The following is a 16844-nucleotide window of genomic DNA, read 5'->3' on the forward strand; positions in this document are numbered from 1 at the left end:
GTATAAAGACATTTTATACCTAATAAATGAATAGTCCGGTATTCTTAAAGCTGCTTGGTCCGATTTTTTTGTTATTACAGTATCAATTTTTTTTTCATACAAACTAATTATCTTAGAAAGTTATGGACTTTCTCCTATTAACACGAGCAGAATCAGTCTCCTTTCAAAGTTAGAAATATTCAAAGTAAATAAAAATAATTTCTTTTTGGGCAAACGAAAAAACAAACCAAAGTGCATCACGGGAATGTTTAGAAAAGGAAACCGTTTGGTTTCGTCCCCCGAATGATTGGGGTTATTCAACCCGCATGCTATGCATCGATTGTAAAGAAAGAAAACTTCAGAAATATTAGCGAATAAAACGTACACATGTTTATTTGTAATTTGTCTGATTATTTCGACCTTTATTTAATGCGATGTCAAAGTCCTAATACAACCATAACCGTCTCGTCGTCAGGGGTAAAATTTAGCATGAGGCGAAATAACGCGGTACCCTTTTATGTCGTTTGTTTGTTAGCAAATTTTGTACGTAATTTTCTTCATTGAAATTTGGCTTAATTGACTAGAAAAAACTACTGCAATGTCTATTATTATACATATACTAAGCATAACCATCGTTTAAAAGCGTACATAAAATTTGATATAAAATCGGAACAAGCAGCTTTAATCATGGTATCATTTTGATGGTGTTATCAAATAGAAATACTCCACGAAAGGGTTTTTAAAAATTTTGAGTATGGTCCAATTAAATTACACAGAATGTACTTTACATTAAGACATCCTTTCGTTTCAATTGTTCATGGGTTCCATTTGAGACAATACCATGCAGTGAATACACAAACAGTCCATTACCCGATTATCTGACTTTCACACACGGTTCCTCACTTTTTCACATGAAAAAATCTTATCTTCTCACGTGTAAATATTTTAACGTATAATCTGGCCTATCACTTTAATCTATCTATAACCCTAACATAGGTATTCAGAACTTCCGAAATCTTACATGACTTTTACAAATTTACCTCAGCTTTACACATGAAGCCTGAAATTTTTGCTTGTAATCTGGTAACCTTCCTCTCTAACATGTATCCTGGCCCTCTCACATGTAACGTTGCCCTCTCACCTGTAGCCTGGCACCTCTCGCATGTAACATAACCTTCCTCTCACATGTAGCCTTGCCCTATCACATGTAACCTGGCCTTCCTGTCACATACATGTAACATGGCCCTTTCACATGTAACGTGGCCCTCTCACCTGTAGCCTGGCACCTCTCACATGTAACATAACATTCCTCTCACTTGTAGCCTGGCCCTATCACATGTAATGTGGCCCTCTCACATGTAACCTGGCTTTTCTAACATGTAACCTTCCTCTCTAACGTGTTTCCTGGCCTTATCACACGCAACCTGGCCTCCCTGTCACATACATGTAACATGGCCCTCTCACATGTAATAAGACCCTCTCACATGTAGCCTGGCTCTTTCAAGTAACATGGCTCTCTCACGTGTAACTTAACCCTCTCACATGTAACCTGGCCCTTTCACATGTAACGTGGCCCTTGCACATGTAACCTGGCACCTCTTACATGTAACCTTCCTCTCTAACGTGTATCCTGGGCTTATTACACGTAAGCTGGCCTTCCTGTCACATACATGAAACATGGCCCTATCACATGTAACGTGACCCTCTCACATGTAGCCTGGCTTCTCAAGTAACATGGTTCTCTCACGTGTAACTTAACCCTTTCACATGTAACCTGTCCTTTTCAAATTCAGCCTGGCCCTCTCATATGTACCCTAGCCCTTTCACATGTAACGTGGCCCTTTCATATGTAACGTGGCCCTCTCACATGTAACATGGCCCTGTCACATGTAAAATGACCCTCTCACATGTAGCCTGGCCCTCTCACATGTAACATGATTCTCTCCCATGTAACGTAACCCTTTTAATGTAATGTGATTCTCTCACGTGTAACATGATTCTCTCACATGTAGCCTGACCCTCTCACATTTAATATGGCTCTCTCACATGTAACGTAACTCTTTCACATAAAAGCTGGCCCTCTCACATATAGCCTGGCACTTTCACATGTAATCTGGATCTCTCACATGTAACGCAGCCCTCTCACATGTAACCTAGCCCTTTGACATGTAATGTGTGTTTTTTTGCATTCTAGCTGGCCCTCTCATATGTTTCCTGACTGTCAAATGGTACCTGACCTTTTCTTCTTTTACCTGACCTTCACACGCGGTGCTGACCATTCAATGCGATGTTTCCTCTTCGCCTGTAGCTTAATCTTTTCTTGTGTTACTGGACCTTGTCACGAGCATGTATAACCGGACCTTTTTGTTAACGCATAACTGTTTTTGTTTTCCGTCCTTGCCACTTATAAGTCCCCTACCGGTTTTCACCGGACGGGACTACAGCTTTCCTCTGCGTCCGTCAGTCCTTCTGTCCGTCCGTCCATCTGTCTGTCCCACTTCAGTTTCCACACTTATTTTCTTTATGCGTTTGAGGAATAATATGAAATTTGCTGAACAGCTTCAAAATGTCAAACTACAGATCAAGTTTACACTTTTGTAGCGTCTGGTTTACATATTTTCGAGAAAATTAATTTTTTATATTCCAATTTTTTAATGTTCGGGTTCGATATTCTGCATAACAGTGCATTGTTTTCACAATTTCCACAAACCGTATTGCTTATGCAATACTCTCAGAATGATTGATAATATAGCATTTTAACATGTTACTTGACCCTCGCACCCGCTATCTGACCTTCCACATGTCACTTGACCCTTTTAAATCACAGGGTGGAGACCTGTTATTACATTAACTGTTGAATCACTAGGATTAATATTCATTGTGGCTCAATTTTCGTGGTGTTCGTGAGTAGCCCCCTCCACGAATTTACATCCCCGACGAAAACAAATTTGAATGAATGAATTTTTTAACAGAAACTGAAAATCGACGCATCCACGAAATTACATTACAACGAATAAGCACAAAATCCACAATCAACGAAAATAGGCCCCCTCGAATTTAAATGATACCACAGTAGTTAACCGAAAGGTGACTGAGTGACACACGGTTCACCGTCTGAATGCTGCCTTTATATATGCTTATCTTTAATCAGTTTGGGTCTGACTAGGTTGTTTGTACGAAAGGTCTCGAAATCTCTCACTGGTACGTACATTGATATTTTCAACCCGGGTCAAAATTCTTCGTTACAGTATGTAAAACATTACAAAAGGGTTTTCTTAATTATTTTATTCAGAACAAAATTTATCACGTACAGAGAAAACAAAACGAAAACAAATAAGTTCCATATACATCAGAGAAAACTCCGCCATTTGTTGCTGACAATGGTGATGAAGAGCACAAAGAGTAACACGGACTGTGTCCCAGCCATTCCTCCTGGAAAGACATCGAAAACTAAACATAAATAAATTACACTGTAGTGGTTACATTTGCCTTATTACAATGTTATATTCTGGTTACAAATGCACCAATTGTCTTTTACATTAATTTTGATCATCTAACACATATTCAACACTTGTAAATTGCAATCAACAATTTACATTGCTAAAATACAAACGTTAACTTTGTTTATTTTTTACATTTTTGAATATTCATAATAATTTATTTTAAGAGATAAATTGATAAAGAACTATGTCTTTGACATGATAATTCTAAGACATTATAACTCTTCGCACCTGCTCCGTTACAGGTGGGTGTACATCCGGCCACTTTCGGGTCCTCGTCACTTCCGTCTGTACAGTCCACCGCGCCGTCACACTTCTTGTCGATGTCCACGCAGTCGACACTTCCGGTCTTACAACCAAACGAGGACGCCGTGCAGTTCTGTCGGCGGGAAAAAGAAATGCACAATGTGCTTATATCTTATTAAACAATATCAAATGTTAACAATAGCAGACGAATATCATATACCTTGAGACAGTGAATGCGTTTATTATAACTTCGAACTATCTACGCTTTTTAAATTACTGTATTGGAATAAAACAGGAATATAGCTATTCCCCGCTCCTTTGACACAACATAATTCAAGTGAAAAAAACAAGGGACTATATCTTTAATAAACTATTTGAGAAAAAGAAAGAAACATTGTCATTCATTGCTACCAAATTATCATTTCCTTCTTTTTGTAAAAAAAAAAAAACCTATTTTCATGCATGCATACTCAAAACATTCGTTTTCTTTAATTTGGCCAAATCAAGACCATGCGATCTATTTTTGATGTCATCGGGACGAGGTATTTTGAGGGATTAAGCGGATGTCTTAGCGTGTCCAACAGAAATATCATCATAACTAGTTCCGTATTACGAGCTCTGTAGGAATTATAACTATTAAAACGATCTCCGTCTCTCAAAATGGTGTGTAAACATCGCTTTCTTCTTCCTCTGTTTAATATCTTTGTAAATTGATTAAATATAAGCATGTAATCTTTAGGCGCGTTTCCCGACTGCTGTAAAAGCGGCTATTTGGACTGTTTATGATGACAGCTTAATACCCAGGCCATTACTTGGTCATAGTTCATCAAAACAGAGCCATCCAATCACAATTGTATGTCAGTGCCGAGTGTTAGTAGTGTCTGTCGGTGATGTACAGCCAGTATTACCAACTAAGTAACTTTAGCAATCTAAAGACAAAGTAGGGGACTTTGACCTTGGGAGTCATTTCTACCTTATCCAGGTTCCCAAGGGCTGAGGGGTAACAGGTGCCTGCCCAGCACGAGTCGCTGTCAGTGTTGTTTCCGGGACAGTCCGCTCCCCCATGCTGCGGGGCGGGGTTATCGCAATCACGAGACCTTGTCTTTACCCCGTTCCCACAGGTACGGGAACAATTCCAGGCTGACCAAGATCCCCACTCTCCGTCAACTTCAAAGAAGAAACGTATAAATACATGTATCTTTGTTTTATTAAACCGTTTTAACAATACAATTGTTTTGTGCTTTTATGAGTTGAAACAATCTTACTTGGGCATGGTGTGGTGACTGTACAGGACCCAGTCTCCGTCCCACTCCCTACGCAGTCTATGCCGTTGTTAGCCGGGGCGGGGTTCGTGCAAGTCCGCGAACGGCTGCGAGAGCCCGTCCCAGAGTTACACGTCAGTGAGCACGAGCCCCACTGCGCCCAGTCCGCCCAATTTCCGTTTACTTTAAATGAATAATTCAACGGTTAAAACGATTAAATGAGTTAACATAACTCCAACAAAGTATCCTCTTATGTAAGAAACTAAACATACTATATTTTATATATTTTGATCAATTTTGAATGCTTTTACTTTACGGTGGTGAATATATTATACATTGACATTACTTCTCGGTGGGTTGGCCAGATCTTCATCAATGGCTCCGTCACCATCGTCATCTACCAAAACAAAAACACGACAGTCAATATAGTTCCCTGTCCTTGTGGCCCGCTCCTATGGAGAGTAATCGTGTTCAAAAATCCAGACATGTAACTTGTTAGTCCAAATATGCAGTCGTGTTGGAATTTTGATCGTATAACCTATTAAACTCGGGCATGAACACTTTATAGAGTTGACCCCGTAGGCCTTCAATCGAATTTATTGCAGCTGTAAAATGCTCTTTGTTATTTACTTATAAACTGCCATCAAAATACACACTTTCCACCTGTAGTCTCTGCATTTGTGCTTCCGTTTTCTGAAATAGCACGGCTGACATGTTACAAATCAACAAACGTAAAGTCTACAAGTTTGTCGAATTTTGACATGACCATATATGGAAACAGTGACGTCACCGATAAACAAGAGGCCCATGGGGCCACATCGCTCACCTGAGCAACAATGGGCGTTCAAAAGATATTGTGCCATATGGCCCTCGGTAGAATAACAACAAAATAAATATTGTAAAGTATTCGAATTTTATTTTTGCATACACGTAATCTTTGACATTGTACCTTCATGAAATACTGTTTTTACACAGAATAAAAAAATCCTACGCAAGATATAGAACTAAATATTTGGTAGGGGTACACTGTTATATAACTTCTATTCCCTGTATTTTCGTTCTGCCCCCCCCCCCCCTCCCCCACTTAATAAAGCGATCAAAATATATGAGCGAATATACGTACATTTTCTTCCTCAATTATTCACTAGTTATTGTATTTTTTTTTAAATATAATAGTTATTGTATTTTATCAAAGAAATCCTACATGTATATATGTGAAGAAGAAAATTGTACCTCAATGCGCCCAATTTCTCAAATTAAATATATTCATCAATTTAATTAGTCTTCTCCATTATAATTAAATGACTGTTGTTTACCTCGCGTAAACTCGTGACTTTTATAACTTCACTCACACTTGATTGATGAATACACTGGAATGAAAAATGTTGTCACGTGACATGTTAATATAGCATTGAATGATTTATTTTTGACGTCGTCGTGTCAATAACTGCCGTCAGGTGAGCAGACAAATTGAATAACGCGCGTTAGCGCGTTATGATAATTTGTTTGCTCACCTGACGGCAGTTATTGACACCACGACGTCAAAAATAAATCATTTAATGCTTATATTTACATTCCCTTACTGAAGAAATCAATTGTTTACTTAAAAAAATCGATATAAAGTGCAGATCACGGAGGGAGTGAGTAAGTAACAGCAAGAACAGCTGTTTTGCAAAACCGGATCAAACTGGTTTTCACATAGATTGTTGAGATGTGATCGACGAGCATGAAAATATAATCCATGATAAATAACTCTTGAAATGTTGTTTTTAACAATAAAGTCAACTTTTTTGTTGAATAATTATAAAACATGGTGTTTTGACAACATTCATGCAATGCATTTTTAACAGATAACATAGGAATCACTGTTTGAGAACTACTTATGTAAATTACTCGTAAATTCATACGCAGTGAATAGGTGTTGCATTTAGAGGCATTTAAACATCACGGAATTTAATGGAAAAACACAGTAGAATGTAAATATAGAGCTATAAAAATCAATGTTACCGTATTGACAGGCACATCACTCTTATTTACTATGGCCCACCCATTATTTTCATTTTTATTCAAAAATAACAAATGGCTACATACCAGGATAATTTTCCGCCGTAATATTTTCTTAGGAATAGCGATAATTCTTTTATCCCCGCAACAGAAATGTGTCAGAATTATGGAAACTGTTTTAACGATGTCGTTTTTATTTACTCACATTTCACATTATCCGTTGTATAAAGAGGGGACCCCAGAGAGTAGTTATATACAGCATATCATTCTTTAATTTTTTGTGTACAAGTATTTAACATACTCTAATTCATATAGAATTTCTAATGATCAACCAAAATTTCAGCGTCAATCATAGAATTATAAGCAAGATGAGGTAAAAATTTTGCTAGGTTTGAGTCATATTTTGTTCACATGAGTTTACTACATTCATGCAGCTTAAGATTTTTAACTTGGTATTTCCTATTCGGCATTTAAAATGGAAAAAAATGAATGGCCTCAGATCTGTGTACAAACATAGAATTGTGAGCAAATCTCTGTATCTTGCTGATAATTCGAAGCTTAACACTCAAATATGGTTAGTAAATAGAAATTGTAAACAGTTAAACACAAGAAACATGCAATACATGTATAACAAATAAAGAACACAATTTATTTTTCAAAATTAATCATATACATGTATATACCTACATATTTCTGTTAGCGATATTAAACTCTATTTAAACTGAATAAACTCTAGAAAATGCCAAGCATCTCAACAAAACATATTGCATTATTCTACCATTACGCAAAAAATGATACCGAATTACCGATAGCCTGAATGAATTGCATTTTAGTTCTTTCTTAATACATCAGATATTGCTTAATTTGCGCAGGTAAACAGTAAACTTTTTGATTTACCGAAGTCTCTGTTTGATTTGATACGTAAAAATCAGGAAATACAAGCGACAGTTCCCAGGTTAACGCAGAGCATAAATGAAAACGAAACGAAAATCACAAGCTAACACCACCGTCATATGTGAAAACTGTCAACGCATTGAAATATTTAGCCTCAATTTACTTCACAAAATCGGCACCAATGTATTTTGCATGTTTCAAAGATTCCCTTCGTACACGAACTGTTGCACAACAAACAAATTCATCATTGTCAGATCGACCCGTTTATCATATAGTGCCATGGCTGCTTTAAACAAAGAACCTCGTTTTAGAATTATGGAATACGAGTCTTGGTAAAATGAGTATGCAAACCCGGGCCGTCGCAAAATAAAAGCCGGGGCAGATCGGCAATCGTCAATTCCAAATACGCATTATTTTGCAGCAATATTTACAGCGAATACAAATATACTGGTCCATCAAATTATTATTATTTTCGTAATAACTCAGATTTGAAACAGAATTAGCACTTAATTTTTGCAATTTATATTTTCCTTTCCATAAGAATTATTCATGCTAAATTACGTTGAATTTGCCTCAGTAGTTCTTGAGAAGAAGATTTTTTAAAATGCACCCCCCCCCTTTTTTTTTTTTTTTTTTTTTTTTTTTTACAGTTTTGAGATTTTCACCGCTTTCAATGGAAATTTTTCTTTCATTTCTGCAATTTATATTCATCTTTCTATAAGAATGCTTTGAGCCAAATTTGGTTGAATTTGGTTAAGTGGTTTTAGAGAAGAAGTTCAAAATGTGAAAAGTTTACAGGCGGACAGACAGACGGACAGACAGACAGACAGACAGACAGATGGACGACGGACAAAATGTGATCAGAATAGCTCACTTGAGCTTTCAGCTCAGGTGAGCTAAAAAAGGCTAGCTGCAGGTAAAGGCATGCCGTAATCGCCGGAATGGAGACGGAATGAATAAAAAAAATATTAGGTAGGCTTTTGATCATTTTATTTCTGGACAACGTTAACATTTTTAGGAAGTTTTATTTTTCGAAAAAATAAATCATAAGCTTGGTGTACATTTTATCAAGAGAATGTATTAAAGTTCGATCGGCTTCAGATACCTTCTCAGAACTGGAAAAAAACATATATAATGACTTTGTTTGAATATAAATGTATATGGATATACATGCATTTTTATTGGAGTACATGCAACAAATTGTTAAAGTACAGAGCTCGGCTGAATAAAGAAAATATCTCTTAAAGCATCCTTATCGCTAACACAAAGTTGGAACAAGACCTCCCCCCCCCCTCCACTCCCGGCTAAAAATTACACGGGGTCGGCAAGCTGGACAATTAAATAACTGAGTTGCAAAATTATCAATAATAAAACAATCTATTAAAGACAATGGTTATGAGATCTTGATCAATATGAGACATAAGAAGCGACATCCTCCCTTTAAAAAAGATAAATAAAAATTCCCAAGATAAGGTTAACTGTCGTGAAATTAAAATGTGTTTACATTATTTTCAAAAATGTTTCATTTTGCATTGTCGGTAATATATAGGAGGAAAAAGCTCATCATGCAGGTGTATTTTTTCTTATTTCAAGCAATTATTACGGGATATGAGTATGACGTCCTGAATGTCCGTTCAATACAGACTCACTTAGTGAAGTTGGTAAAATTGATAAAAATTTTCCGGAGAGCTATTATAACACTGCTCTACAGACACTTATGAACATGTACTGTTTACCATAAAGCAGCTACTTAATTTCTGTAAAATTATCGTCAATACAGTATATAATTTAAAATATTTTATAATTAAAACTTACCAGTTCATATACGATCAAATTCATCTGACCCACCCCGGTTCTTAATACAAAAATCCGATTTCCGAAAACATAATTACAAAATCATAAACATACTCATATACCCTTACTTTTTCTTCAAAACGTTTCAATTCTTAACAAAATTTTATGCTTTAATTAATAATTATAAAACTTCTTTTTATAAGTTTTATATTATTTTATTATTTATCTTGTACTTGCACAACAAAATCATTTAGATTTTTTAAAAAGGTACTAGTATAAATACATGTATAGTTACATACATTTTTCCGCAAAAACTTACAAAATCTTTGTAAGTAGTTTAATTTTAACTAATTCAGAAAATAACAAAATTAACAAGAGAAAAACAGCGGGTTTCCTTTGTGTGAACAGTACCCATAATTCATAATCCATACTTGTCAATCCTGAATTGATAAATACTACCTATCCAGAGAAATGGGGTACTCTATATGCAATATTTTTGCCAGAATGACTTAGATCAACGGCTGGTATTTGTTTTCATAAATTTTCAGAAATCAAATCCTAGCAATTTTCATACCTCTGATAAATGTATAATTGATCTGCAAAAGAACAAATACCTATCTTGAAAACTGTGGGAGGATTTATCGGTACAGTAAGTGTACCTTTTGGCAGGCACTCGCCCGCCAGCCATTTTCACTATTTCAATAACTAAAAAACCCGGTCAAAAATTCTCTCTCAAAAGTCTTAGAATTCAGAAGCAATTGAGTTACATGGGAGCTCAAGGCGGTCTCCGAACCCCATGTCGCTCAAAATATACCGGTATTCACCCCCTTAAGAAATTTCTTGATCCATCTCATTTCTTAAAAAAACTACGCATTAACTTATATTCCAGTTTAAATTACATGTCAAATTATTTTAAAGAAATAGGATATTATGCATTTCTTTTTAACCCTTATCGTATATACAATGACAATTATATTGCAGAAATTCGCATTCGTCACATCGGCAACGGTTTTAATATATATGAGCCTCTTCCTGTTTGGTCCAGTTTCAATCATACCTCAATAATTTTTCTAAAACTTATACCGGTATTTTCGATAGAAAAAGTGTCACTCATTAAAAGCTTATTGCAACAGTTTAGCTGAATATCATGTTTATTTTTCGTCCATTCTTGCGATTACAGCATGCCTTTTCCCGCAGCAAAGCAGTTGCCATATAAGGTCATGTCAAAATTCGACAACTTTGTAGACTTTACATTTGTCAATTTGTATCATGTCAGATGTGCTATTGCCGAGCCTGGAGATACAAGTGCAGAAACTACTGGTTAAAAGTGTGCAAAGTTGAAGGTTTAATTAACTGATGAAAACAATTAAGCTGCAAAATGTGCATTATACAGTCGTTTTACCGGTAACGAATCAGTATGCCGTTTCGTCGTGCATGCGACTATCATTATCGGAATTCCTAATGTTTTTATTTTTTGTTTAAATCGCGTTTCTTTGTCCTTCTAAACTGTAGTATCAAACTTCCAAAAATATAAAGGATGAATTACGGAGATAGTAGTTTCAACACCCCCTCCATTTTCCTAGTTTCGAATACGTTTTCCAGTATCGAATCAAGCGCCCTCTATCACTTCTGATCGAAAATTTTGGGGCGGATTCATTTCAAAAATGCACTAGAGTACATGTCAATAGACTTATAAATGAAGAAGGAAAAATAATTGTGAATATATGTTATTTAAACGAATAATATGATCGTTATTTTTATCGTATCGTTCTCCCGTCAAATTGAAACTGGACTTGAACATTACTTTATGAAATTGAATTTTTATGAAAACACTTTATAATAGTAATTGATGATAAGTAATTGTCATTTGCCTTTGTTTTGCCCGTATATTTATCAATATATCCAGCCAAATAATACTTCTGTCGCAATGAACCGACACTAGGAAAACTACACGTGGTTCTATCTGAAGTCGTAATTTCATTCAAAGCTCCATTATTATTTGATATGATGCATATTCTCATTAAATGGGTTATAATTACTAATTATCCACAAAAAGAGGTCAATAACAAACTTATTTTCATGGTTAGTTTTAATTGTTTTCACACTTTTGTTTTTTCTGCCTTGCACTTCCGGCAATACGGTAAATAATCGTGCAAATGTCAAACAACTCCACGCACTGATAGAATATTTATTTATGTATTATAATTACCTAGCTTGGATTTTTTAAAACCTTAACTTCGTTTTTCACAAATAAATTTTCTAAAAATTATTCGATACTGGCAAATATTCGTTACCGGTAAAACGACTGTACGAAGGAACGTGTATATGCCCGAGTTTTATAGGTTACACGATCAGAATTATAAGTACACACTTTTATCCTCAGACTCACACACCAACACGATTGCAAATTCGGATTTACATGTTTGCATGTCTGGATTTTTTAACACGATTACCCTCCATACGCTCCGGCGGGTGATTTCTCCAATCAGTGAGTTATTTTTATCTTCGTGATTGAGTAAATTGAAACAACAAGCAATAGCCGTGAAATGCTTTTTGCCGGCAGTAAGATGTATGACGGTATTTCAAGGATCGTTTTTCTGTCACTGCATTCTTGGACTCTCTCAGACAAAGGAAGTTTTTATAGCCATTGACCTGATTCCAGTTTATGATTCGATGTTTTCTAAAAATCCCCTTATACTGCTGAAACACACCGATTGGTGGAAGGCTGTAGAAATCCAGAAGTAATTGCTAACAAACATAAGTGACAGATTAGTTCCAGATTTTGACTTCTATTCCGAAAAGTCGTACATCGATAACTGTATGTATGTATTCAGAAGAGAAAATATTTTTCTTCTTTTAATGATGGAACCTATTAAGTCCACGCAGTGATTTGATACATAAACTCGAATTTTCAATTATCATTAAAATATTTTGATTGAAATTTACTGGCTTTATTGCAATTAAATGTTTTCGTTGTTTTCATATTATTTATTTGTCTTTATCTGCTTGATTAACATGTACTTTGATTTTTTTTTCATTTTCCAATTATACATTTGAAACACCCAGAATTCAAAACTTTTCATATCAAAAGAGAATGTAAACTACTAAGTATGTAAGCCTTGGTTAGTTTTGCCACATTTGATAAAGCGGGATGTTTTTATTTGTTTCGTAGTTGTTTACGTCACGTGGGTAAAGCGCTAGGACTTGTGCTTTAAAATAAACTCTTTCTTAGTCACTGTTGACATTGTTCTTGTAACTGTAGTAACAGTTCAATGTCTAAGACTAACACTATTTTGCTGAAGTTAAGAGTTTTTATTTAGGTTGGTACGAAGAATTTACAATTAGTTGGCCATGATTTTTTGACCATAATGGTATGTGGGGTTTCGTGCTATGTTGGTTACGTTACGGGTGGTTACATTACCTATTCCGTTATTCTCCTCCTCGTCGATCCAGCCGTCGCAGTCGTTATCCACGATGTCCCCAGCCACGGTAGCGGAAGTACTGCACGGCTAGTAACAAAAGAAAACATACCGGACATTACGACTTACTGTAAAATCACTCAAATTCATCGGGACCCATTTTCGTGGATTGATTAAATTTCACAGGTTCGTGGGGACGTAATTTTGTGCATTCTCTTATCCTTACAAAATAAAATAGGACTTTTAAAGCCTAATTCAATAACTCGTGGGGGATGTGAATACGTGGATGAGAGGTACCGACGAATCCACGAAAATTGAGCCACCGCGAAATATAATGAGTCCTTAGTACTTTCCTGACTTTAGTCTACTGGTTATATAAATCAAAGTATCAATGTGCTGTGTAAATGTTCTTTCAAACATAGAATCTTAAAATAAATTTAAATTCAGATGTAGACAATACTAGTAGTTCTTAGATCTTAAAATAGCGTCATCTCTTACCCCATTAATGGCCGCTAATCGAGTTCCGGCTGCGTACGAGTACGAGTTGGTCTGAGCGTTACCGAACGCCATCCCCAGAAATGTGGCTGCGGGGTTGGTGTTGTAGATAGAGTGAGAGCCAGGGGTCACCTGAAAAGTGGCTACCATCAGGTTCTGGGAGGAACCCGTCACTGCGGACCACGTGACTCCGGAGGGAGTCTGCTCGTCTAGTTTCAGGTCGTTCTTGGCAGAGTCTTTGATGACCACCACCAGGTAGTTCTGGAAGTCCCCTGTAGGGGTTTGGATCGTGCTGAACGTGTAGTCGGACGGAAACTGCGGGACAGCCGGGAGAATGCTAAACTGTGGGTCTCCACCATTGGGGGCGTCACCAGTCTGCGTGCTTACGGTTTTACCAAACATGGTGACCATCACAGGCTTGTCGGCTGTGACACTTTTGTAATCCCCTGTAGCTACATTTAGCTCCACGAACTGGTATTGGTTGAGTGTAGTGTAAACGGACCCGGCCAGAGACACCTGGGTGGAGTCCTCTGTAGCGATGATGCGGTAATAGTCTCCAATGTTCCTGTCCGGCGTGCTGATAGTGAAGAAGTCTTTCCCAAGAGACTCGATGGGCGGGACTTGTTCTACCAGGTGGTCTGAGCTGGAGCGCGTCATCGTGTCTTTGACGGCCACCTTCTTGTTTCCGGTCATCACTGTCACGACTTTGTCCGCCGCGATCTTGGTCCCCGTGAAGTCGCCGGTCACGTCGTAGGCGTGGAACGTCTGGTACTTGTTCAGGTTGACGGTGAAGGACTGTCCGTTAGTGAAGGTCCCGCCATTATACGTCACGGATGTAGCGGTGGGGTTAGAGGCGGACAATGTGATCTGCACCGTTGTTGCGTCTTCTGTACCCACGATCATAAACACCGCCTCAGACGTCCACGTGGCGAGGACGTACTCCTTGCCGATCGCGTCCACCGGGAAGGCCACGAACCCGTCTGTGGAGTACATCTCCTTGTTGACCCCGTACACTGTGATCTCCTCGGTGGACACTATCTGGACTCCCCGGTCCTGTACCGCCGTCCCAGAGCCCCGGATGTTGTAGGTTATCTCGATCTTCTCTATGTTCCCCCGGCTGACCGTGATCTTACTGGAGAAGCTAGGGTTGAAGAGGGGCGTGGTCACTGTGACGTTGGCGGGGGTGTTCGATGTTGTCGTCACAAACAGCTCGATGTTGTTAGCGGAACCAGATATCTTGTTATCCATGAAGCCCAGAATGAAATCAGTTCCCATGTTGTCTCGCCCTGTTGAAATTTCAAAATATTTGAAATAAACTTGTCAGAAGTTACAACATGTCGGAGTAGACAAGTTCATTTTCTAATAGTGCTAAGATATAAGGGACCTGTCCTAATCTACTAGTATTTATTTCAAAGTTTTAAAAGTAGAGATATTTTACATAATGCGGTAAGTTCAAGTTTTATGCTAAATTGGAAGAATTGTTTTGAACTTTTTTTCCATATATTATGGTTGTTTGAAAAAGACTCTTGAAAAAGACTAGTATACATCCCCATTTGCTGATATCCTTTACAAAAGTGAAATAAGCAAGTTAAGGTACTTTTCACGATTAAAAATCACTGGTTCTGTCAGTGGTGAAATAATCATAATTAGAAACATTAATATTTTAATTGGTTACCTCCTCCTATAGTGAAACAAACCAAGAGAGCGGACACGGCCATCGTCAGAAGCGCCATCTATAACACAGAATCAAACAATTAATTTAGGAAATCAAATCTGTATATCCATGTCCAGAAATTCTGACGATGTTTATCTTATTTCTGATTCAGAAGTAACTGTAATATTTTGTTATAACTTATTGTATGAATTACCTTGTGATTGTTCCCTCGCTTCTGGCTGGTCACAGAATGGCTTCTTCTCTCTCCCTTACCAAACAGACATGACGGACAAAACCAGAATTAATTCAATTTAAATATTCGGCCTTTGGTCAAGAACAGGCACACGAAGAGAAAACACTGTCGCGTGCCCTAAGTCGAGGGACCTTTCAATGAACTGTCAATATTGTAACGGGATTAGATACTAAAAGTCTGTAAGATGTTTAAACTTTTTCAATTAAAAGACGAATATGAAAGAAAACATCTGCTCAATTCCATGTATATTTATATTAGCAATATAGTGTTTAGCATCTTACTATTAGAATAATTAATGGATATGTTATTTTATCTGCCTACCATACCTGTAGATCGTATTACAGATTAACATTTCCTGCACTTCTGAAATACCGGTACTTTTTCTCTAAGTACTTAATAATTGTCACCTAATCGTCACTCGTTGAATCTCAATCATAAAAGTTCTTTTTTATTGTAATATAATTTAATTAACCCCGTGACCAGACCCATTTGATGATTGTGATCTCGAGTGAACGTTTAGTGACCTCAAAATGTAACTTCTACACTTTGAGTACTACTTTTATTCTTTAACCCTTCGTTTGGTCATGTGAGTTGTTATGTCTTAGCATTTTCTCTGTAGTGTTAGTTCTCCCATTGGCTTTGTCATTTTTTTTTTACCTGTTTACTTATATTCCATTATATTCAATTATTTTCAACTAGCTTGTCCAGACAATACTAGTAATTATTGTGATACAATGTATTATGATATCGAAAGATATGAAACATGAAATGCAATGTCATGTAAATTGTCGTATTGTTAATCAATAAAAACTGAGTCCAAAGTCCAAAGTTACAGGCGGTGTTGGGTATGATTTTGAGAAGACAAAAAGCATAATGGTTATATGTATGAACATTACATGCCAGGTTTGATATCATGTATCAGATGAACAAGATTGATTCTGTAGAGATGACGATTATTTTGACGAGTGTGTTCGATTGATCATATTCTACTACTGGGTGGATTTTTGCAAATCTTTATAAAGACTTTCACGTATATCAATTTTTAACAGGTGTTTAAATATAAAACAGCAAAATTCTGTATAATTTGTCAGCATCAGAGTAAAGTTTTTTCTTCAACGATCTCCGATCCTAAGCAATGTTCGATAACTCTAATTTATCCGGAATTTCTTATTCGTACCATAAATCTGCCTTTTATGTAGACACATTTAATTAGTCTTAAAGTGTTAGTATTACGCAAAGCCATTCAATGATTGGCTTAGTGGCTCCACGGAGACCTACTGAGGTAAATGGTTCGAGCCACCTATGCATCGGTACAACCGTATATAGTTTTTTTTAACTTGTATT

At 36.8% G+C, this 16844-nt stretch overlaps 1 protein-coding gene across 1 annotated transcript; it reads right to left on the reverse strand.

The window, feature by feature from the left end:
* Positions 1 to 3255: 3255 nt before the first annotated feature.
* Positions 3256 to 15557, reverse strand: LOC128178878 (uncharacterized). Its single transcript, XM_052846264.1, has 9 exons — positions 15462 to 15557; positions 15269 to 15326; positions 13597 to 14879; positions 13101 to 13188; positions 5334 to 5384; positions 4991 to 5170; positions 4699 to 4892; positions 3711 to 3858; positions 3256 to 3411 (listed from the first exon to the last, which is right to left on the reverse strand). Exons 2-9 carry the CDS (start codon positions 15324 to 15326, stop codon positions 3329 to 3331), a joined length of 2085 nt encoding a protein of 694 aa, XP_052702224.1. The 5' UTR covers positions 15462 to 15557; the 3' UTR covers positions 3256 to 3328.
* Positions 15558 to 16844: the final 1287 nt, after the last annotated feature.

The sequence above is a fragment of the Crassostrea angulata genome, chromosome 3 (assembly GCF_025612915.1).
Source record: "Crassostrea angulata isolate pt1a10 chromosome 3, ASM2561291v2, whole genome shotgun sequence".
Taxonomy (NCBI): Eukaryota; Metazoa; Mollusca; class Bivalvia; order Ostreida; family Ostreidae; genus Magallana; species Magallana angulata.

Excerpts from the sequence above, each read along its gene's own strand:
- LOC128178878 (XM_052846264.1), bottom strand. The coding sequence starts at position 15,326 with ATGGCGCTTCTGACGATGGCCGTGTCCGCTCTCTTGGTTTGTTTCACT. Across the intron at positions 13,189-13,596 it reads GATTAGCGGCCATTAATGGG|CCGTGCAGTACTTCCGCTAC; the intron begins GTAAGAGATGAC and ends TTTTGTTACTAG. Across the intron at positions 5,171-5,333 it reads TCTGGCCAACCCACCGAGAA|TAAACGGAAATTGGGCGGAC; the intron begins GTAATGTCAATG and ends ATTCATTTAAAG.